Raw genomic sequence first — 23,478 nt, forward strand, 5'->3', positions numbered from 1 at the left:
TGCGGCGTGAAGCTGCGCAGGGGAGAAGGCAGGCAGGCAGGCAGGCAGGCAGGCAGGCAGGCAGGCAGCTTCCCAAACACACCACCTAGAAGTGCAAGAGCAATCGTGCCCCAGTCACAACGGGCTGCAGCCAAGCTTGTGCAACTGAAAACGCTTCCACCCAGTGCCTTAGTGGCATCAGACATCAAACACGGAAAAGCCTCTTGGAGCGCTTTTTTTTTTTTTTTTAAATGGCAGCTGTAGATTTTACACTAGATTTTATGATTGGCTATAATTTTTGAATAAAATAAATATGCAGCTGGTAGACAGATATTAGCCAGGCAGCAGTCAGCTTCTGTCTTGAAAAGGCCAATTCAGGTACAGCGTTTGATAATGCTCATATGGAAAGGGTGTGTATGGTAATACCGGGGAAGGAAAACAAACAGGACGGAGCGTACTCCATCATGCTGACAAAGACCCGGATTGTACATGCTGGGGTGCAAATGGGATTGTTTGCATATTCAGCCGACTCTATCTTCCCTTTTCCCCATCCTCGAGTACCGGCGGTGCCTGAGCTCCTTGGGGAGCTGTTTGAGTTGGGGGGACAAATGTGCATGGGGGAGGGGGCGAAGGAGCACATGGAAGAGGTCTGCGAGCAGAGAGGGTGCTGCTTTTGGGGGCTACAGTGGAAAGGGGCTAGCTGGTGGGATAAAGCTCGGGGGTAGGGTTTATTGGACTGAATGTAGGAAGTTACAAATGAGCTTGTCTGACAGCTTTCCTTTTATATCCCTCACATGCAGCTCATCCCATCCCAAACTAGACAGCGAACAACACATCTGAATCATGCTCCAGTGCAAAGTAAAGGTCCTGGATTTGATTTTTTTTTTTTTCTTTTTTTTCTCTTTCCTTTTCTCAGCTGTCAAGGAATAAAGCTGAACTGAGGAGGAAAGGAGCCTTTATCCCCAGTGGGTAAATAGAGGAAGGCTGAAATGAAGGATTTTCTCCAGCGATAGCGCTCCCCAGGCGACAAACCCCACCTCTGAGTTTCCAATAAACGTATTGGGACTACAAAGCAAACAAATCAAGAAACGTCAAGGTGTATTTACTTTCCTGTTAACCTGCTGCTCTGCACCCTCTCTGGCACACGTTGGCAGCACGCAAGGGTGCACCCCGATGCTGTGTCCCGGGGAGGGGGCACAGCTGTGAGCCCGGCTGGGGAGCGGTGACCGAATGAGGACGTGGCTCACATCCCCCACTCTCCAGCCATCGCAGCATGGAAAAGGGGTGATGGAGGGGATCCCACGTTGGGAATAGTGGTACTTGGGGGCTGTGCCAGCCCTTTGCACTGTCTGCTCTCAGTGAGGCAGAAAATTGGTTGTAAAGGGGAACTCACACACACCTGTTTGCTGCTGAAGCCAGAAGAGCTTGTTAGAGGTCACTGGGACTCGATGGCTGTTCAATATTGACTACGAGTGAGATGAGTTTCCTGAATGCCATGTTTTACTTGGTGACATATCCAGAACCTCTGGGAAAAGCTTTTTCAAATAAGCTTGTGCTCAAGCTTTTCGCAGGTCTTTTTTTCTTTTTTTTTCCTTCTTCCTTCTTATAAAGAGAATTAGGCAATCACAGCATTTTGATGAAGTTGCCTCTTTTAGCCTCTTGCTTCATAGCACTTGGCCTTCCTGAAGAATCAAGGAACACTGATAAATTGGGCGTAGGAGACTTGCCTGCTGTTCCTTTCCCTGTCTAGTGTTCCTCCATGTGCTGCCCCTGGAGTGTGTCCTGCCCCTAGTTGCTCTGTTAACTTGTCTCTACTTATAACACTGTATAGAAAACACAACCAGGCGCTTTTTGCTCTGGTTAAAATCATGCTGTGTAAAAGAAAATATGAATTAGCTCTGGCCTTTGGGCTCCTGACAAGTTTCCAGGGCCACTTTCAGCACCACAGAGATTGTGTAACTCTCTGTCCTCCGTGCTGTGACGTCCCCCCTCTGTCATGAGCTGGGCTGGCTGCCGCACATCCAGGTTCAGCTGTTAATACTTCAAGCAGCTTTTAGCACTGAAGGAGGAAGAGAGGTTGCCAGCAGCCGGGTGAAATGCAGGAACTTGATTTTTCTTGCTAGAGGACAATGATGTGGGAAGGGATAAAAGGAGGAGGATTTCCTGGGTAATTCCCCAAATCCTGATGCTTGTGCCAATACCTCTGGGTGAGCCCAGCACAGAGAGAACTAATGTTTCAGTACAGGATTAACCCTTGAAGGAAAGGAAGAGTACGGTAACATCTTACATAAACTATGGCTTAAGTTTGCCAGATCTTTAATGCAATGAAGCACAGGGCACTTCCCTGCCTCCTCCAGGGATTCAAGCCGGGTACGCTACGTTACACCATTTCGGAGTTGCTAACAGAAGGGCTGAGGCTGCAGCTATTGCGTCGAGTTTTCAGCAGAAACCTTTAAGTCTCAGCAACTTCCTCCAAGGACTCTGAATCAAACACTGTCCAGACCCGCAAGTGAACAAGTTGCAAATGACATCGCTGGTTCGAAACGGTGCGTGGGCATGACGTGGGCGACTGTTCCCTGCACTGGGTGTTTTCTAAAGGTCTCTGAAGCATGAGGCATGACTGAATGACTTGTGTTTTCTTTAAATGACGAGTGGGTGAATCCTGAATCGTTGGGCTGCTTTTATTTTTGTTAGATGCGTGTGGGCTGACAACATGACTCAGTATTTTCTCCGCAGATGCAAAGATCATATTGCCAATTCTGGGTATGCTTTGGGCAGTTTCATGCAGAGAACTGGAATGCTTTTTTAGTCTGGAGCTTTGCTTTTTGGCAGCCTTAAGTCTCTAGATGTGAAAATAAATAAGTAATTTTAAAAATGAGTGCTTTTCCAAAATGTACAAAAATACACTGAAGAAATGACCAAACATGGGGAAATTACCTCTACCCCCATGCTTTCCACACAATTTATCTGATTATTTTCATGTTATTCTGGAAATGTCCAATAATGTCTGATTGTTTTTTTCTGATTCTCCCTAGTCTCGATTGCTCCTGGGCCATCTCTTTGTCTGCTGAGTATCATCTCTGATATTTCTTTAACCAGCTGTGCCCTGCCAGGTGAGAGCCACTGTCCTCTGACTGATGGGTGTGAGTTCTCCCCCTGTTCCCAAGAGACAAGTAGACATATTTGTGTGTACACGTATGTGGTTCCACCAGTACCCAGAAGTGACAAAAGTCCCAGAAAATTTCCCTTTCTTCCTTCTGGCAACCTCCCTGCCCTCCTCCCCCTTCTTTATTCTCCCTGAATGCCGCCTACAGTGTATGGCATGTGCTTTGGGAGATGCACGAAGCCAGGCGTGGACGGTGGATGCTTTTATTATGCAACGATGAGTGCTCTCTTCTCCCATCCCCTCCTCCCTGCTGCTGAGCAGAGTGCTGCTAGTCATGTCCTTGATAAGAACAGGATGCTTGCCAAGGCCCTTACCTCTAGGGTAAGCCCAGCATCCTAGAGCCACCAATAAACCGTTTTTCTCTGCGGATACCAGCCCTCAGCCCACCATGAACCTTGCTGAAGATCTAGGAATGGCTAGAAAATACTAGACTTCTGGGTACAGGATGTTGTATGGCAAAGGTTATCTTTTGGGAGATCAAAAGATGATGTGCCTATAGATGTATTCTGTAGAGCGTGCAGGGTGAAATTAATTCCATAGACCCTGCTTTTTTGATCTCTAACAGTAACTTTAACCACAGAAAAATTCCCACACTCAACCCCTGGCAATGGCCTTGGCTAATGTGACCTGTACTTAGCACCATGACCCAAATCCCACTACGATCCTGACTCTATACTGGCCCGTACAACAGTGAGCCATACCTGACCGATAGCTGATTATAAGCCATATGCACAAGCATGTACTGTAGTCCTAGCGGACTGCATCATCTTCCTATCATTCTAGTTCTTCATTTCTAAGGCCTAGTCCCCATTCCTGACATTCTCTCTAGCCTCCACTGCCAGTAATTCACCCCAAACTTTAGGTTGAGGGCATCCATCATCCCCCCAGACCTAGTGGGAAGCTACTTCATTTGGTTAGCTCTAGTGCCTTTGTAGCCCTATACCAAAAAGACAAGAACTGGGTACCAGTCCTTATCATATCTCTTCAATCCTCATGTTATTCATGAATAAGCCTAGACTTTCAGCCCTTGCTACCCCAAAGCCTGATTCCAGCCTTAACCATAAACTATCAGCCAACACTCCTCCAAACATAACCCGAAGCCTTCTGCCTTGCTGGGTACCAGCACTTGGGCTTGCCCAGAGGGGGAAAGAAGGAGGTGGTGCTCTTTAGTCCTGGGTGTCCCACTCCCAAACACCGACTTTAGTGTCTACAGACCTGATGCTCTTTACATACTGGTCCGTACTTTTGAGCACCAGAACCATTCACCACGCTAGCCTCAGCCCTCATGACTGTGTTTCTAAGGCCTTTGCTGGAGTCCGGGCTGGGGACAGCCAGTGGGGCTTGTGCAGGCCATGTTCTGGTGGAGTATACGGTTGAAAGATTTTGGGGGGGGGCATGGCTTGAGGTATAAACTGGCTTGCTCCAGCTGCTGAGGGGATGGTAGGCTGGGTGCAACCTAGACCGTGGGGCAAGGTCAAGTGTGGCAGTGTCTGTACATCAGTGAGGGAGCAGGGAGGCACACTGCCACAGAGGAGAAGCAGGGGGTTAGGGATGATTAGAAAAGCCTGAGAATAGCTGATGTGTTACAGCAACGCCACTCCTTTCTTAAAACAAGCCTTGTTGCTCCTGCCTGCTTACTTTGCACTGCCCTTCCACTGGCTCTTTGTCACCAACCCCACCCCTTGTCCTCTGGATCTCCAGAGCTACTTGCTCCTCTAGAGCTGGTTCTTCAGCCCTCCCCAGCCCTGTGGCACTGTTGCTTTGCTTGCTTTTGGCAGTCATCTCTCACCCGGGGCCCAAGCAAATAAACCTTATGCTGCTTATTACAAGGCGCTCTGGACCCTGTATTTCATTTGGCATGTCTTGCAGGTTGGGAGCCGAGGACGGGGAGGGCTATGGCCTGGGTCTCCTCAGGTGTAATGTGTTGCTGTGAATAGTGAGCTTGCTTCTGAAGTTTTGGGGGGATTGGGCACTAAACTGGCTTAATTTATTTGCTTACATTCAAGGTTGGTATTGCAATTTTAATTTCTAAACTGCATTTAATAAGATGGTCATATAAAAGCTCTCCAAGTTTCAGGGAAGAATACTTATTAAAAGTGGTTTTGTAATTCTCTTACAGTGTGTGGTCTTTGGCTTTTCTGAATGTCTGCTGTGTTACATTCAAGTATAGTTTAGTGTAGCTGGGAAGAAAGCTGGGGAAGAGAAAAGCTGACAGGGAGCAGATCAGACTGAGAGGGAGATGGAGCTGCTTTATGCTTCTTTTTTTGCCACAGATGAAGTCGGTATTCCCCACTTGCTCAAGGAATGCCCACAGCAGCCTGAATCACCAACACACCTTGTTCTAAAATAAATCACAACAGTAAAAGGTTGTTGTTTGTGGCAGTAGAGAAAGTGCTTATTCAATGGCAAGCTTTGCTTTGCATGCTTATGGTCACAACTTCTTTTTTTTCCCCAAAAAACCTGCATTTGTTGCAGTAATCAAGGGAAGGTCCCTGCAGCATGCCGAGACCAGTCTGCTTTCTCATTCTTTGCACTCGCATCGTTGGGCAACTTTCTTCTATGTGAAATGAAAACTTCCTCATCCAGTCCAGTAACACTGGACTCACCCTGAACAAAACAAGGTCTCCTCCCCACGTAACGCAGGGTAGGCAGCGTTACTCACCCCCATCTCTTACAGGAATACCCAACGGTGTGCTTTACCGTGGTGATTAAGGGCTTTGTCGTTTGCAGACACCTCCTGAAATGCAACATATGTGTATTTTTATGGCCACTTTGGATAAAGTTACAACTGCAGCTGGTAACTGTAACTTCAAGATAAAACTCCCTATGTGACAACCTGAGAAACGGCAAACTAAGGAGCAAGGAATTGTTCATTTTCAGACTCCAGCATGGCTACACATACTGACGCTTTGTTGCGCAAACACAGAGTAACAACTTTAACTTGAACAGTTTCTCTTAGCCGTTGCAATATTACCTGTAACTGTTTCTGCAAGAGCTTGCAGGCCCTACCATTAATATGCATCTCCCCGGGTGTGCTGTTGAATCAGACTGATAAAGGGAAACAATATTTTTCATGAGAAAGCCTCTTGGTATGTATTATTTCCAGAAACCCTGAAACCATCATTTGTTACCTCACTGGTGGTTTTTACCCCTCTTAAGCATAACATCAACTTTTTAGAGGACTGATGTGTCTGTGGCCCCATGCTGAGCTGCTGAAATACCGGGATGTGTTGGAAAACAAGGGTACCAAAACACCCACGAACAACATCCTGCAGGCCAGAACTGCATGCACTTTCCAAATAGGTCAGGCTTTGCTCTGGTATTTCTTGAAGATGTCCTTTGGATTTCCTATATTTCTCTATTTCATTCTTCATTCAGTCACATAGCCTGCATGCTGGATTTATTTGTTTTACGTTTCTTTTCTGTCCAATTTACTGCCAAATCATCATCTCGTGTTGCTGTGTTATATAAATGTTAACATTAGCTGGCTTCACAATAACAGCCTGGAAAGGAAACATTTACTTCTGAGCTTCCCCCTGCCAAACAAACGTACAGTGTATGCTTTTTTTGTGGCTACTGGTAGTTAAGGACATGGGATGTAAAATAGTAATGCTGTATGCACGGCTAGTCTATTACAGTTATGATCACCATAACATGTACTTCAACGTATTTATTGTTTCACTTTTAAATTGGTACATTTGGCGCATAAGACACAACTCCCCATTCCAACATAATCTCCATAGGTCCTTGAGACTCTGCCTGCCAGCAGGAAAAAACCCTCCATTTTAAACTTTTTTGTCCTTGATGACATATAACGAATGCATCAGTGTTACTTTTGTGTCCTGAAAGAAAGGGTGATGGCATGGAACGAACAGTGATGCAAACATATGCAGAGAGCTTGACAAGAAATAAGCCGATTGCAAACCCCAGTTCAACAGCACGGGAACACTGGCCTGCCTAGACTTCATAAAATCAGATGTGCCTCAGCCCTGAGGTCTCTCCACGGCAAAGTGCCACTGCATGTCCACTGTGGCATTCCAGGTATGGAACTGAGTTTGGGCACTGGTGAGTTGGGAAAAACGTTCTTCAAAAAACGCGGTAAACAAGTGCTATTTCATCGACTTTCTGTGACCCTTGGTTGGGTCTTCAGCTGCCTGCATTGAATCCACATGGTAAGAATTAAGTTAAAACCACAGCAGACCTCCCTGAGCAGGCCTGCGCGGGTCCCAAGGTCAGAACTGCAGGGCCCGGCGGCTCCCGCCACGCTCAGGACGGAGCTGGCAGCCCAGGCCCAGGGGGGCCGGAGGCGGCGGCACCGGCGCTCCACACCTGCTCCAGCCAACCTCTGCGGCTCCTCCGCGGTGCCAGCCGCGGCGGGGTCTCTGCCCGACATCGGAGCTGGGCTCCCCGGCAGGACGAGCCCTCCCGCTCCCTGACAGCGGCCCCCCGCTGCGGCTGGCGCTGCCCGCGGGAGCTGCCCCCTCAGGAGGGGCCAGGCCAGACTAACCGCCGCCGCACGCAGGGCCGAGGCCGGGCCGGGCCCCTGCCCCGTCCCCCGGGCGCGGCCGCCCATGTCCCCAGCGCCCCGGCGGGGGAAGCGGGGGCCGCGCCTGCGTCTGCGCGGGCGGCCGCGGCCTGACAACACCGTCCGTCCTTCGGGCGCTCCGGCGCTGTTCGGCCGCTTCCGCCGCCGCCGCCGCGGTTGCATAAGGGGGAGCCGCGCGCGCCGCGGCCCGCCCCCGCCCTGCCCGTGTCCTCGCGGCACCCTGCCCCTCCCCCTCCCCGCGTGACACGGCAGGGGGAGGGGGGGAGGGGGGGGGGGGGGGCAGGGCCAGCGCGTGCCTCCCCGCGCCCCGCCTCCCGCACGTGCGCTCCCCTCCCCGCGCCCAATGGCGGCCCCGCTCCCCCCGCGCACGCTCCGTTCCAGCCGCTCGGCGAGACGGCCCGGGGCGGGGGGGGCGGTGCGGGGGTTCCGCGGGGCGCAGGCGCGGGGAGACGGCCGGGGGGGGGGGGGAGTGGGGGGGTGGGGGCGGTGCCCCCCTACTCCTCCTCCCGCCTCCGCGGGGGCCGGGTGACGCACGTGCGCGCGCCCCCGCGCGCTGTTGTCCGCTCGCTCCCGCGCCGCCCGCCCGTGCCTGGCTGCCTGGCCGGCGGCGGGGCGCGCGCGGCGTGCGGGGCTGGCACGCGCGCTGTTGTTATTGGTGCCGCCGGCCGCGGCGGAGGGAGGCGGAGGGAGGGGGAGGCGGAGCGGGCGGGCGCCTCAGTCAGGGAGTTCTTTAAAGATGGCCGGAGCGGCGGCGGCCGCCGCGACCCCCGTGTACTGCGTGTGCCGGGAGCCCTACGACGTGAGCCGCTTCATGATCGAGTGCGACATCTGCAAGGACTGGTTCCACGGCAGGTAGGCGGCAGGGACCGCGCGGCGCGGCGGGGGGAACCGCGGGGTCGGGCTGGCCACCGGGTACAGGCGGTGGCAGTCACCCGCCCCCCCCATCCCCACCCCCCCGCCACCTCCGGTAACGGCTGGGGGGGACAATGGCTACGCGGCGGCAGCACGGGGGCCGGGGGGGGGGGGGGGGGAACGGAGGACGGGCTCCTGTCCGCTCCGGCTCCCCCCCGCGGCGGTGGCAGTGGCCGGTGCCGGCGAGGGCTGCCGTCCTTGGGCACATGGGTCCTCGCTTGCGAGGGGGCGGCCGGGCCGGGCGAGGCGAGGCCGGTTATGAAAGAGCAACAGATGCGGGGCTCCCGGGCCGGCGGCTTCGCTGGCGGGGCCGGCCCCCCCCTAAAGTTGAGCCGGCTTTGGGGAGGCGTCGTGTGTCGTCTTCACCCCCCCACCCCCCGCCGCCCTCCCTCGCCCCGTTCCCCCGGGGGGTCTCTCCCGGGACAGGGCGGTCTCTTCGCGGAGAAGTGCGGAGGGGGCACCGCGCCGGGTGCCGGGGCTCTCCCCCGGCCGGGCCGGGGCTCCTGCCTCGCCGCGCGTTTTGTTTGGGGCGGGCGGGGGGCGGAGGAGGGTCCTCGCCTGGCTTTGACGTTTCCAGCCCGGTCCCGAGCGGCCGCCGCCGATTCGCGTGTGTTTTGCGAGACGCGCGTGTGAATAATAAAGGCCCGGCGGCAGCCTGCCGGCTGCGAGCAGGAGGAGGAGGAGGAGGAGGTGGCGGTGGGGATTCACGGGCAGTTAAACAAAGGAGCAAGTTGGGGCCCGCGGCTCAAGCGGCTCGGCCGGGCGTGGGGCTGCGGGGCTCCGAGTTGCCGCCCCCATTATGTGGGGAGCCCCGGCGCCGGCGTGCGGGCCGGGACCGGCGGCGGTGTAGGAAGTGCCTGGTGATTGACAGCAGGACATTTAAATACCCCCCGTAACAAAAACAGGCTCCCGGCGCGGCGACCGCCTCGCCCTCTGCCGGCGCGGGGCGGCAGAGACCCGCCGGGCCCGGCCGGGCCGCCCCGCGCAGCCGGGCAGAGCCGAGCGGCCGCTGCCCGGGCCCCGCGCTCCGGCGGGACCCGAAGTTGCCGGGAAAGCCGTGGCCGCCCCGGGGCTGTGCCCCTCGGCGGCGCAACCGGCCGCGGAACAAAGCGGAGCGCCGCGCCGGGCTGCCCGTCGGGGAGAGGGGCCGGGCGGCAGCGCGCCGGCCGCCTTCGCCTTTCATCTCTTGCCCTCGGCGCTGGCGAGCGGAGAAGCGATGTCTGTGTGGGGTTTTGGTTTGGTTTTGTTCTTTATTTTTTCTTTCTTCCCCTCAACGGCAAAAGAAAAACGCCGCCTAAAAGTAGGTTGCGTATCTAGGTGTTACTTAACAGCAATTATTACACATGGGTGTTTCCTTGCCACCTTTTAGGATGAAAGGAAGGCTTTCAGTGTTTCAGATGTTGACTTGTACACATGTTGAGTTGATTTGTTCTTTGTGTATGGGTTTACCTCGACTCAAACCACAGTATAATAGAAACTATGAAAAGGGCTTTGTAAACTGTAAAAACGGGCAAAGCATAACTGTCATACATTTAAAAGCAACCCCTCATTAATATTTTTAACTAGACTGCTACTATTCTTGCCCGTACTGTTTGAAGCTAGATGCACCGCAGCTTTTCTGATTACAGTAGCTTAATAGAAGTTCATCAAAACTTGGTCACTGCTTGCAGTAAAGGTGCAGACATCGTCTGAAGCTTTGGTCTAAGAGTATCTGAAGACTGTTACATAGCTTGTGAAAGAAAACATGCACTCTCAAATCTTGAAGTTTTTGGTGAAATTCTTGGTTTCCTGCTATCTTGATTTTCTTTTTTTTTTTTTTATTCCTCCAGCCTGTGAAATGGGATTGATGTAACTTCATGTTAAGAAACGTATAAACCCATGCTTACTTAAGGCTGTGGTGCACTAGTGTGATACCTAGCACATATTATTGGATTACGGACTCTTTGCTGCCTTCCTGTGTATAGTCAAGAGAGTGCCTTAGCAATATGCTGGAGGCAGTACAAAATCTGTTCTGACAGATTGGTACTAGTCCCTTTAAATTTAGTGTGATATTTTTTCTGGGTGTTCTTCTTGCACTATCTGTCTTCCAATGACTGTATATTGGTTTACTGTTATCAATATATGAATATTCTCAAATATGCATTTTATCGCTTCTGGTAAATATTTGTGTCAAAACAAGTATTTTGACGTGTCTTACAAAGTCGTGAACCTACATTCTGGGTTTTAGTTACCCTATGACTGGGCCTAACATCCGGCCACAGTCTTGTGTAATTACCTCTTGCTGAACAAAAGAGCGTAACGTGTGTCTCTGTGGTGTTCTAGGCTTCATCCCTTGAATGGCTTGCAGGAGTGGAGAGACTAGAGACTTAGATGTGACAAACTGTCAGATCTTTCAGATGGGCAAATCTATTTGTATTTCAGACAATTTTTGTGTTTTCCCGGTCTTTTTATCTTCTTTAAATGAAAACGTCACATTAAGCTGCTTCCTCCTTTCTGGCTTTGTCTAAGACACACTCCAGCTAGGATGCAGCAGAAAAACTCCTTTATGCTGCTCTAAACGTTCAACTTCTTCTTGAATCTGTTCAGTAGCTCTTGACACCTATTTAAGTTCTTGGTTTCATCTTCAAATGATGTGTATTGTAGCATGATACTTCTCACTCCGTCTCCCTGCACGTTTTGATGCTCTACCTCAGTTATTAGGGTAACTAACTGTCATCTTTTCTCGCTTGTGTTTTTTACCGTGGTATGTGTAACCTATGCACAGAATATCTGTTTTTAAACCAATCTTGCAGTCAGCTCTGTTCTTGGAATATGTTTGTGGAGTTTGCAGAAATCCGGTCTATTGTCAGCTTTGAAATTTTTGTCCCTTTATCTGTCCGTGAAACCTGTACTCGACTAGATTTATGTGCATTGCACAGATGTCACTTAGTCTTGTGGGCTAGATTTCAGACAGGTCGGAACAAACTTAAGTTTAAGCACATAATTCAGTTTTTGTCTGCACAACGTAATGTCTGTAATGCTTCGGAAGTAAATGATTGTAGAGTTAGCTTTTTAAGGCTGTTTGCTTTGTAAAGCTGCACTGGTACTGTACTGGTTGTAAAGGAGCATGGAGAAATCAGTCAGGCAAACTGAGAATTAAAAATGCAGGTCCCCCTATAAAGTTTTCTCTGTAGCACTTTTCCAAGGGATGTTTTATTTGTCAACAAACATGCAGTGAACTTCTAGTGTGTCTCAATGACAAATAGGGTAAGAAGTTACCAAATGTGTGAATGTCAATTACAGTAATGGTCCCTGCCTTTTAAAATGCCTGTAACACTTCTAATGTGGTTCTTTTACATTAAAAAAATATTTTTTTGAAGCAAAAGTAATGTTTTATTCTTCAGAGCCAGAGCAGTGGGGAATAGGAAGGGAAAACATCCTTTCTTGGTTCAAAACTGCTAATTTTTCCTCGAATTTCATAATGGTGTCAACTTTGGCATCTCCCCCTAAAGACTAAGAAAGAAAAATGGCCAATCCAGCTTTGCTCAGCTCGCATCTTTGGTGTTTTGTGTAAATGAAACTTAAATTTAGAAGCCATAAATCCTTTTTCTTTTATGAACTTTTAAGTTTACGGAAATCAGCATTTCATTTGAGCAGGTTAGAGGACAATAAAGGAAATACAGCACTAATCTGTATGTAGCATATGTATGTATGTACTTCTGTGCAAATCAAAATCAAATGGATTAAATTTATATGGAATTGTTTTTAAATTGATAGCTGCTGCTCTCAGGATTAATTCTGTATTCTGTTTAGCCTTGAAAGAATTAACTTGTTTTTTTCTTTTCCTAGAGCAACTCATTGATGGTATGTAGAACTTTGCCATTAAGTGTTTCATGTTTTTAACAGCTTTGTCATTATTGAAAAACATTTACTAACATCATTTGAAAATAAAGGTGATTCATGTACCTTTGGAGGATGATTATTTAAATTGCAGATGCCTTGAGGCTTTTTTTCAAATGGAAAAAAAATTCAGGGCCAAAATTACATCTGAGCTAAGTTCATGCAGAACATAGTTTTTCTGATACTGTGTGTATTTGAGCATGTCTTCATTTGGTCTCTGAAGAAAAGTAAAATTTCTCCACCACTCCTCAATCTGATCTCAATTTCAAAATCAAGGTTCCCTCTTGCAGCTGTTAGGTTACATGGTACAGGTCCCTCTTAATGAATTCGTTTGTACTCTGAAGGCAGGCTTTCTCCTTAAGAAAAGAAGGAAATGCACATGCTAGAGTGACTACTTTTCCTGAATTGGTTCTTTGTTTTGGAGCTTTATACATGAGGTTCTGCACGATGGACTTAGCCAACTCTTTGCTGCTGAAAGAGGCTGTCCCACTCCTGGCTGCATGCTACTATAATTTCTCTTTTGCTGGGTCGGTGCTTGTCTGATTGTTTGGTAAATCAACTCTGCTCAGAAAACTGACAAAACCCATTCTTTTGTTTGGTTAGCTTTTCGTTGGGTTACTGAGCTGAACAGGCTCATCAAGGGCTAGGATGAGCCCCAGACTGTTGCAAAACACTGGTGAGGACTGTGTTGTAGAAGATGTTAGTGGGTGGGAAGAGACAGGGGGTTTGCTCATTTTTCTTCCTCTCTGCCCACTTTGGGATCAGTGGCTCAGCCAGTTTTGTGGAACCTTGTTTTTGTCTCAGTCACCGTATGTGATTCTGCTTTGAATCTGGTGGCCTCGGCCCAGACCAATCTGCCTGTCTAGTGGGGTCTGTAGCTAGCAGGGCATTTCCAGGGCAGCTGCAGTAGTGCCACCCCAGAGCATCATCTGTTTGCAGAGGTGGGTGAAGCTCCTGCGTCTGTCTTAATGGGTCTTAGAGGACAGGGTATAGTGATGCTCATGTCAAGAAAAGTGCAGACTGCAAAGAGAAACTGTTAAATGCCTTCTGGTGCAGACCTCCTGTTTACAGAAAATTAAGGCCTTGTAATTATAAACGTTCAGGGGCCTGAACTGAATCAACAGATCCTTGTCTGGTCACTAGAGCTTTGGACTGGCACCAGAGACTCTTGAGCTGACTTCATGGCTTTTATAATGTATAAGCCTTAAATTCTTACTGTGGCAACTGGATGTATGTCAGGGAATTGTTTTAGACCTCAAGGGAAAGTTAATGTGTTCGTTAACCTTACTTTTCTTTGGTTTAGCCTTGTTTCCTCAGAGGTAAGGTGGAAGCCTCAGCTTAAGTCCAATGAGCTGTGTGTCCTCTGTGGAAGAATCAAGTGATTTGAAGTGGCTTCAGCTTTTCTAACAGTACAAAAGCTGAAACAGTTTTGGTTAAACTAAGAAGAAACTAATAATAATAAAGATGCCAGACTAGCACTTGTGTAATTGTGTGTCTGTTTCCAATCCTTTTATATTCTTCATTTGGGAAAGCCTTTTTTCCCCCCCTCTCGGTTCCCATCTGTGAAGTGGGAAGACTTGTTAATACATATTAAAGTAGATGTATTCTACCATAATAAGCACTACAGAGTAGTAAGTATTCAAATTTCTTCACTTTTTGAAACTGTGTAATAGCATGTAGAACTACATGTACAAGGTTTGTTCTTTACAGTTTTCTTGAAAAACTGGCTTTATTTGAAGTATGTGTACTTTGAAAGTTAACACTTCTTTCCTTTAGATCTGTAATTTGGTAAATTTTTTCATTTGATGTTCTGGAATAAAACATAGTAGATGTTTTAGAGTATGCATTCTGACATAATAACTAGGACAAGGGGGGGAAAAAAAAAGTATTGTCCAGCAGAGATCTGTAAGAGCACCGAAGGGTACATAATTCAGTTTGTTTAATTAGAAGTGCAACAAGATTCTAGTGAGTTTCTAAACATTTGTTAAATGCTAATAGTTCTAATTTCTAAAGTACAAATTAATTATTGCCTATTCAGTGTTACTTAAGAGACAAAGGTTCAGAATTAGTGAATTTTTTTTTAATGTTACAGTTGATCTATATCAACATTTTCGGTATCATTGGGGTTTTTTGGCCATTCTTGACTGTGCAAATGAAGGTGCTGTAAGTACTTACATGTAGTTTAACTGACTAATAATTAATTTTTTATTAGCTAGTTAATTTATGATGATTTTGTATTCCAAAATATGATTTGTTGATGCTTACGTAGCACTTCAGTGTCTTATTTTCCTTTTGTTGTATTTAATACATGCTTGATTTGACTGAAGAATTAAATGTTTTCAGAAGGCTCTGTTTTGTGACTTTTATAGCTACAAACTTCAGAGGTAAGAGAAGTCGGGGCGGGGGCTGCTGCTTGGTGCACTTAATTTCTGTATATATCTGCTAGGTGCTACAGTGTAGAGGGTGAAATATATTCCTTTTACTTTAAACTTATCTTGATCTGTTTATAATTCTGAGTTCTCTTATGGCAACACAATGGCAATAAAATGATTAAGCCTTACAGTGGAATATCACTGTTAACTGCCAGTGGATAAAATCACTTTAATTTTGTTTTCATTCTTCATTTGTGGTTTCTATCTTCTTTTTGTGGACAGTTTTCATATTCATTAGCAGATTTCTTATGCTCTCTGTGCTTTCTGTATCCTCTTTTGAAAGATCCTGTGATACAGTGTCTCCATTCTGTTTACATGACAGTTTGCATGAGTTGAAGATGAACTCATACTCTCCATGTAAATATTTGTACTTTCCCTACATCATCTTAAAATAAAATACCATTGTCTCAAAACAACTCTTGAGTAATCAGTGGAGACTTTCATAGGTACAGTGTGCGTGCTTAAAAACAGACGCATCCTCAAGTTTTACATTTGTCTCGTTGCTGAAGTATGAAAATTCAATTAAGAACATTGCTATTGCTTTATTAGCAATGTAGGAGAGATATTTTAATGAAATATACAGCTTTTAAAATAGCTAAGCTATTTTTCATTTGTCAGTCCTTTCTAATGTATTATAACATTAGCTCATGAATACACAGAACTAACAATGTATGGAGTATGAATAGTCTTGAGATGTCTGCTGTATGGTGGTAATGTGGATTTATGTGGCTAGTTACATCTCCTCAGGTCAATTCTGCTTTTGAATGGAATTAATATTTAATACTGTTTTCTCCATTACTTCAGCATTAACTAAAGCAGACTTTAAAACTGGTCTTTCTTTTTGGAAATACTGAGTTCATTGTTGCTCAGGCAGGCATAAATGCTGATGTTTGCCACAAAAGCAAGAAAGCTTTTTTTAAAAACCCTCCCACATCATTCCGTCTTAAAAGCCAACTGGAGTGAGGATGACTGTTCTAAATTTTTAATATATTGTGGTATGAAGTCTATTTATTTTCATTTGAAACTGTCAGCTGACATTGCAGCTAGCCTGGGAAATTTGTTTCATAAATTTAATTGTGTTTGTTCCATTTACATTAATGCTTTATTCACTTAAAGGCTCTTAAAGCACTATTCATGAAAATGAGTGCAAGGAAAGGTGGCTTTCTGAAAAATGAACTCTTTGTTATTGTGGATATAGGATTGATCTGTCATTCTTACCACTTATCAGGCAGTATTTTCTGAACAGACTGACATTTTCCTTTTGGGATACTGATGTTTGAGGGCCAGTTATCACAGACCAAATTGGGTAAATGAAGAGCAACCAAAGAAATTGCTATGTCTCACTACCCATTAGTACTTATAAAACTTCTAGCTGGCTTGCTCGAGATACCGATTTTTAGTTTTGTTTCAATAACAGAAGTATTTGTATCTTTTTGCTAAAGGATTAAATCATGCTGTTGACTTACAAAACCCAGTGTCAAGAACAAGCGGAAGTGAAATGAGGCACTGCAACTTAACTTACTGCTTTCAGGGGTACTGATGGGCAGATCTGTGAGCTGCAAAGTGCCGTATGGAGCAGGTTTGGAACAGTACCAAAAGCAAGATAGCTGTGCTAATGTGATGTTGTGCCCAGGCAAATGTTGCCAGTCTGTCTATCAGGATAGTGTGTTTTCCCTTTTTATTTCATGATGGTGTGCTTTGTTGATATACCACAGCCTCAAGCCTAAACATGCTGTCTAGGTATTTCTCAGTGCCCTGTTGCTTATCTAAGATAGGACCAAGAAGCATGTTATCAGAAATGGTGTTCACACATAGTCTCTTAAATCTCAAGTTAAGTTCTGACCACAGTGTTTGTCTGCCAGGAGGACACATCAATGTGATGCAAAGGTGAGCAGCAACTTGTTGCCTCTGATACTGTGCCCTCCTGTGTGAATTGCTAGGACCTCCGGGGGCATCACTTTGAATCTCTTAATGCTGCAGTAAAATGTGCTGCTCTGATGTAATGACGTATATGGGAGAAGTAGTTCAGAATGCTGTTTTTATTCTTGTGAAGAATGAACGGGGCAGCTGTAGTATTGAGTGCTTGGACTAGCATCCTTGCTGAAAAGTGTCTTAACTGAGTGAAAGCAGGCTGTAGCTTATACTTCCAGACTGGTCAGCTATCTTGTGCTTGAAGCATCATGAAACTCCAGTAAGAAGCGTTTAGGTAGGAACCAGAGTTGGGAGTATCGTTTGAGTAGATCAGAATTTTCTGAAGTGAAGCTGTAACTCTTTAGTGCTTCTGCCAGTGTTACCTCTTGGCTTTTATATTTTACCAGTAAGGGCAAATTCTAATTTTGTTTTTGGAATTGGTGTCTCGGCTGTCACTGCCAATAAGAACGTACTGTGCATTCTATTTCCTGGCCCTTATTTGAGGGTGGAAATAGCTTTATTGGCTAATGAAAAAAAACCACAAACCCTGCACTTTATAGAAGAATAAAACTTTTTACTCCTAGTTAGTTCTGTTACTGGATGCTGAATAGACTTATTACTATAAGAGAGATCAAAGTCTTGTATATTGGTGAAAGGAAGGTATCCCTGTTGGTGCCAGTGCTTGACCTGTTAATGTGAGGTGCTGTTAACTCTTTCTTACAAAGATGCCTCACATAGAAGTGGTCTTTTCCCAAAAGTGGATTCCCTACATTAAGGGATAGGTTTGAGATATCTCTACAATCCTGTTTGTTTATTGCATATTAGTGCTCTTGTGCTTTTTTTCTTTCCCCCCAGCATGTGAATGCCAATGCACATCTCTACCTTAATTGGCTGAATCTTTGTCTTTCATAGAGAAGCACTGCATCTAATTCTCTTTTTTTTTCTTTGATGCTACACACAGTCTTAAACAGTGATGTTATGTGGGGAGGGGGACAAGGAAATGAGACAAAATCATGAAAAAGTAATAAACCATGGGAAAATAAAGCTTTAGCCTTCAAGTATGGTTGGATGACCAGTGAAATTATTTTGAGCAAACATCTTGTTTGTCTGGACTAAATTTACATGAAACAGGCACTGGTTCATTTACATCATGTAATTAAGAGTGAATTGCAGTGCGTTCCTTACTGCTCTTGGCACATGTGTGCTGAGAATGGAAGTGAATGCATCCCTGCAGGATGTGATGTCAGTTCCCACTGCAAACTCCGTGGAAAATTCCCAGGCAGTTGCTTGTGGACCGTATAGCAGCTTGAAGCAGTTTTCCCTACACCATCCCAGAGCAACACTAGTAAAATGTAATATGCTTTTTATAACGTGTTAGTAAATGTTTTGAATAGTCTGTTTTTCTGTTGTATTATTTTTTGTACAGCTAATGGGGAATTTGGAGACAGAAGTAACAGGTAAATGTGTTTTATGTACTTGATTGTTGGTTAACACAGTATAGTAAAATTGTCTTTCTTATAATTCCAACCTGAGGAAGCTGGATAAGTCTCTTTCCAGGGCGAATGAATGCATTGCTCTGAGCCTCTGAGAGGTTCATCAGCTTTCTATGAATTTTGTGCACCATGATACTTTGGAACAACGCAGCTGTTAGGAAATATTCTCTATCCCTTAATATGCTTGCTAGCATCATGTATACCCTCATACGTGTTTGGAAGAAAACTGTAAATCTCTTAAATGATCATTATTGAAAAACTTACTGACTATATTGGAAACTTACTGACTGTATGCTAAGAGGCTGGGAGTGAAGCAGATAGTTCCTTTTCAAAACTCTGTACCAGACACAAAGTAACTGAATGGGACTCCTAGTTTTCAAGTGTGTGAAAAATCAGAACTGAGATTAGGAGGTTTTTGTGTTTTCATGGGGTCTCTACAAAGGGAGTAAGCAGCATAGTGAAGAAGAGACAGTCCTCTAGGTGAAAAGCTGGATGGAGAGAGGACAGGAAGACAACGCAGAAGGAAACGGCTATCAGAACAAAGAATACTTGGAGAATATTAGCTTGTACTGCAAGAGTCTGGAGTTTTAAATTTGAACATTAATTTGTGAGTGAAAAAAGCCTCTGTGCTAAAATATCCGCTGCAATGACCAATCAGTCTGAAGTGTGGAAGATCCAAGTTCTAATGCAGCCAGTAGGCTTGCTGGTGCTGATACAGATGTATGGTTGAGTGTTTGATTTGATGGAACCTACTTTATGGTGTGCAGAAAGTAAGGAGTGATGATCAACATTAATTTAAATTTAAAATGTAACTTTCTGTATCTTTCTCTGAATGGAATCTAACCTAAATCAGCTGCATCAAGTCCAATGTTAATTCTTGAATTTTCTGAAGATAAATACGCAGTTTGAATTCTATGGTTTGAATTGCTAAAACTGCCTTTTTAAAGAAAGCTGACTCTGGGTGTATTTAAATTGATGTACTACAAATTATATTGTAAGGTACGGGAATTCTAACTCTTCAGATAGCTTGATTATTTTATCTTAGTATTTTTAGTTAGTTTCATAGCCAGTGCTATGTAATACAAACAAACTGATAAATAAACTTTTCTTCTGTAAGTGAATTGTAAGAAAATGGCTTAATACTTCTCATTCAGTGAATTATTGAACTCATTAAAGACTCTTTAGAGATCATTGACCTCTAAATCTTTATCTAGGAAACATTTGTGGAGAACAGTCCTTTATGTGTGAAGTATTTATAACTTTTTGCTAATTATTAAAGAAAAACCTTTCTGGCACTTTTGAATTATGTTAGTAGAGGTTGTAAGGAAAAGCAAAACATTGCTATTGCTTTCAAACCAGAAAAGCAACAACTGTTAAGTGTTACTTGTACTCTGAAAGACTGGCAGGTATGAGTCAGTTTTTAGGCAAATTTAAAGTCCTCACCAGTTCCTGAAATATTAGAGAAATGGACAGTTCTGCCTTTTTTTTTTTTTAAAGAGAAACAGGTGCATTCATAGTCAGGTGATAGACTGTTGTGTTCTGGTAGGAAGCACTATTAAATCAGAAGACTAAAAAAAAAAAAAAGGTATTAGTATGTATTAAGACCTGCAAAAGGTTGTGCTGTTATGCATGCTTACTGTATGTATTTATTCACTAATGTCAGGAGCAGGGACCAGAACTCAAGATAATCTTGTTGATGTGTGAGTGCCCTACCAGAAGATTATGTTTGGGTCATGTTACATTCTGTTCTGGGCCTGTAGTTCTTGGATTCTTTTCTGCAGAGTAAGAGGCCGTAAGTGGGGGAGATAAAGATTATCTTTACATAAAAAGTAATCTGGAGGTGAATGTTCCCTTGAGATGTGTGGGCTTGAACTCCCACAACCTGAATAAGCACTGCTGCCATCTCACTTGGAAAAACAAAATAACTTCTCCCTTCATGACTGTTTTTTAGTGCTGGTACTTTGAAAATATAGCAGCTGTGCTTGCCTTCTGGCTTAGATGCCAGGGAGTGTGGTGCATGCTGTCCGGGTGCACAGGATGAGCAGATTAGATGGTGCTTTTGGAATTTTCAGGTCAAGTGATGAGGTGCCAGAGGAGTGTAGGTACCTCTATGGTTAGCTGTCTGTCTCCTGAGTTTTAGGTAGGCTTTAGGGGCCAGCAGTCTTCTTTGGATATTGTCCTAATACCCTTATATAGATGTATCATTTTTTTTCTCTTGTGTTCTTGCAGTTTCTCCCTCATTCTTCTCTACTCTGGATTTGAAAGGAGTCGTTCCTTACAACTGTTCATTCCAAGGCTGCATCCTGTTGTACTTGCTATTTTAACTAATCCACTTAGTATCAACTGATGTGGAACAAAAAGTCCTCTGGTAGTCTTTTGGTTTAAACTAGATTTATAACAGTGTAGTGGTAGACCCAAATTAATCTAGAAAATTTTGATTTAATAAATAAATTTCACAGAACCAGAGAACTACTGAGGTTGGAAGGGATCTCTTAAGATCATCTGATCCACCCTTCCTGCTCAAGCACGGTCAGGTAGAGCAGGCTGCTCAGAACTGTGTCCAGTTGGGTTCTGAATATCTCCACAGCTGGAGACCCTCTAACCTTTCTGGGCAGCCTCTTCCAATGTTTGACCACTGTAGCAGCTAAAAAATAAATATGTGCTTTTTTTCCCCCGTTGTATTCAGATAGATTTCATATGCTGTGGCTACTGCTTTTTGTTCTGTCACTGGGCACTACTGAGCAAAGTCTGTCACCTTTCCCCTCCCATCAGGGGAATATATGCACATTGATAATTACACACACTGATAAGATCCCCCTTATCTCCAGGCTGAAGGGTCACAGTGCTCAGCCTCCCCTCATCTGAAGGATGCTCGAGTCCCTTAATAATCTCAGTGGTGCTAAGATGGACTTGCTCCAGTATGTCCATGTTTCTACTGCTGGGGAACCCAGAACTGGACCCAGCACTCCAGGTGTGGCCTCACCCATGCTGAGTAGGGGGGATGGATCACTTCCCTTGTCAGTGCTTTTTCCTAAGTCAGTCCAGAAGGCTGTTGGCTGCCTTTGCCATGAGGTTGCACTGCTGGGTAATGGTCAGCTGCTTGTCTACCAGGGCTATGAGGTCCTTCTCTTGCAGAGCTGCATTCTAGCCAGTTGGCCTCCAGCATGTAATGGTGCAGATTACCCTTGCAGACAAAGCATAAGACCTGTAATAATGTGTACTTTCACTCTTGAATTGCAAAGACATAATTTACGTAGCTTATATCAAAACATTTTCATATAATCACTTCTTGTAGTATTGACACACAAAATAAAACACTTGGACGTGTTGCTCTTTGGCAAACTTCCTGTCTTCTCTCATAGAAGCATTTAGGCAAAATTTGAGTCAGAATTTTTCTCTGGAATAATTAATTTTGTTTTTCACAATAAGTGAACCATAATGTCTCCTGTAATTTTTACAGGAATGGTAAATATCTGTACTCGGTTCCGGGGGACCTTTTGCAGTAGGTCCTCTGCTTCCTGCATCATACTTTCCTTGTGCATTTCTTTGAGCATTCTTGTTCGAATGTTATTGGTCTTTTGCCCACCCTGAAGCAGAAGGCACTGTAAGAGCTATATATATAGATATATATATACACTAGAGTGATACATGGATAAAATATTTTTTTTTTCCCCCATCTAAAAGCTGTGGAGTTGAGTAGCACAGACTGTGAAATAAAGATTATCTCTAAGAGTGTTTGTGTGTAAAATCTAGAATAAAAGATGGGGCTTTGTGCTTTTGCGTATGATTTAGATGACTCTAGATAGCTTACAATAGAGCAAAACTGGTTTTGGTAACCTGGATCTGAACTTTTTAGAGTTTTAGATTAAAATCAGTATGTCAAATTATATCCAGAGTAAAAATAGTTGATGCAGATAAAATTCAATCTTAGTGCTGATGTAACTCAACCCCCAAACTCTATTTAGCTTTGTTCTGCACTATTTGAAGGTTCCACGTGGTCTGAAAATTACTGCGCTTCATTAATTCCATCTGAAGAGGATTGAACAGTTAGATCTCTGTAGATGGAATAATGTGTAAAAGTAACTTCTTGGTATGTCATGGTCTGCATGGATGCAGTTTTGGTAGTATGCCCCTGCGGACCTCTATAAGCAGCTGAGAATCCAATAAAGATCTCTAAATTATGGGCATTATCTAGTTGATTGAAGGAGCTTATTCTACTTAGTGCTCTGCCAGCCAGCCAATGTAACATCTGATATTTAAACTCATTATCTGTGTATCTGAAACAGTTTGTTTATATCATAGCTTAAATAGAAGTTAATGTAATCAGCTACTCCATCTGCGTTTGAAATGAAGATGGTGAGCTCGAGATGATGAGCCAGTTTGCTCTCAGATTTCTTCAAAAATGAAGCATCTGTCTCTACTTGCTATTGACTGCAAGTCTATTTGCCTTATAAATGTAAGGTATTTCAAAGCTACAGGAGCCATCATGTATTATTTTTATGTTGTAGTTAAAAGATGCAGAAATTATTCTGCTTACTGAAAAGTTCTTAGCAATGTCTGAAAAATATTGTAGGCAGGAGGAGGAATTACACAGTTGAGAAGCAGAGGAGTTTAAAAATGTCTTTTTTTTTTCTTTTCCTTAAAGGAGAACTATTTAATGAGTCGAATTTTGAAGGCAGTAAAAGATCCATTTCAGGTACAGCTACAGAGACTCTGAATGCTACTGTGAGTGTTAAGGCTACTTAGTAGGAGGCTCCAGGTCTTTAAAACCAATCTGGTTCAGAAATTTTTAAACCAGTTAAGTGATAAACTGTATTTGGTGTAAGGAGCCAATTCAAAGGTGTGTAAAGCCTTGGCTGAAGCCAAGTTTGCTGTTGCTGCAGTCTGTAAAAGCAGCAAATCAGTCATATACTAACCCAGCAATAAGGGATTTGCAGCAGTGGAGTCTTAAGGTTGTGCTAATACTGGTTACTGGTGCTAGACCATGGGAGACAGAAAGGGTATTGTGTAATGTTGTTAGCAGAAAGTCATATTTTCAAATCATGCCCGACATCATTTTCCAATGAAGGGGCACAGTTTAAAAACAATCATTAGATTCCTAATCAATCCCCTCAGGCTAGGAAGCCGTTGTGGGTTCATTACTGTTCACCTCCAAACCTT

At 44.9% G+C, this 23,478-nt stretch overlaps 1 protein-coding gene across 2 annotated transcripts in view; it reads left to right on the top strand.

Moving 5' to 3' along the window:
- The first annotated feature begins 8,367 nt into the window (after positions 1-8,367).
- Positions 8,368-23,478, top strand: part of KDM7A (lysine demethylase 7A) — a 74,101-nt gene continuing 58,990 nt past the window's right edge. For both annotated transcript variants that reach the window (XM_074871818.1, XM_074871819.1), the window contains exon 1: positions 8,368-8,543. In XM_074871818.1, the coding sequence (XP_074727919.1) occupies positions 8,428-8,543 (116 nt within the window). In that variant the 5' untranslated portion in view covers positions 8,368-8,427. The remainder of the gene's footprint in view (positions 8,544-23,478) is intronic.

The sequence above is a fragment of the Strix uralensis genome, chromosome 5 (genome assembly GCF_047716275.1).
Source record: "Strix uralensis isolate ZFMK-TIS-50842 chromosome 5, bStrUra1, whole genome shotgun sequence".
In the NCBI taxonomy this organism is placed as follows: Eukaryota; Metazoa; Chordata; class Aves; order Strigiformes; family Strigidae; genus Strix; species Strix uralensis.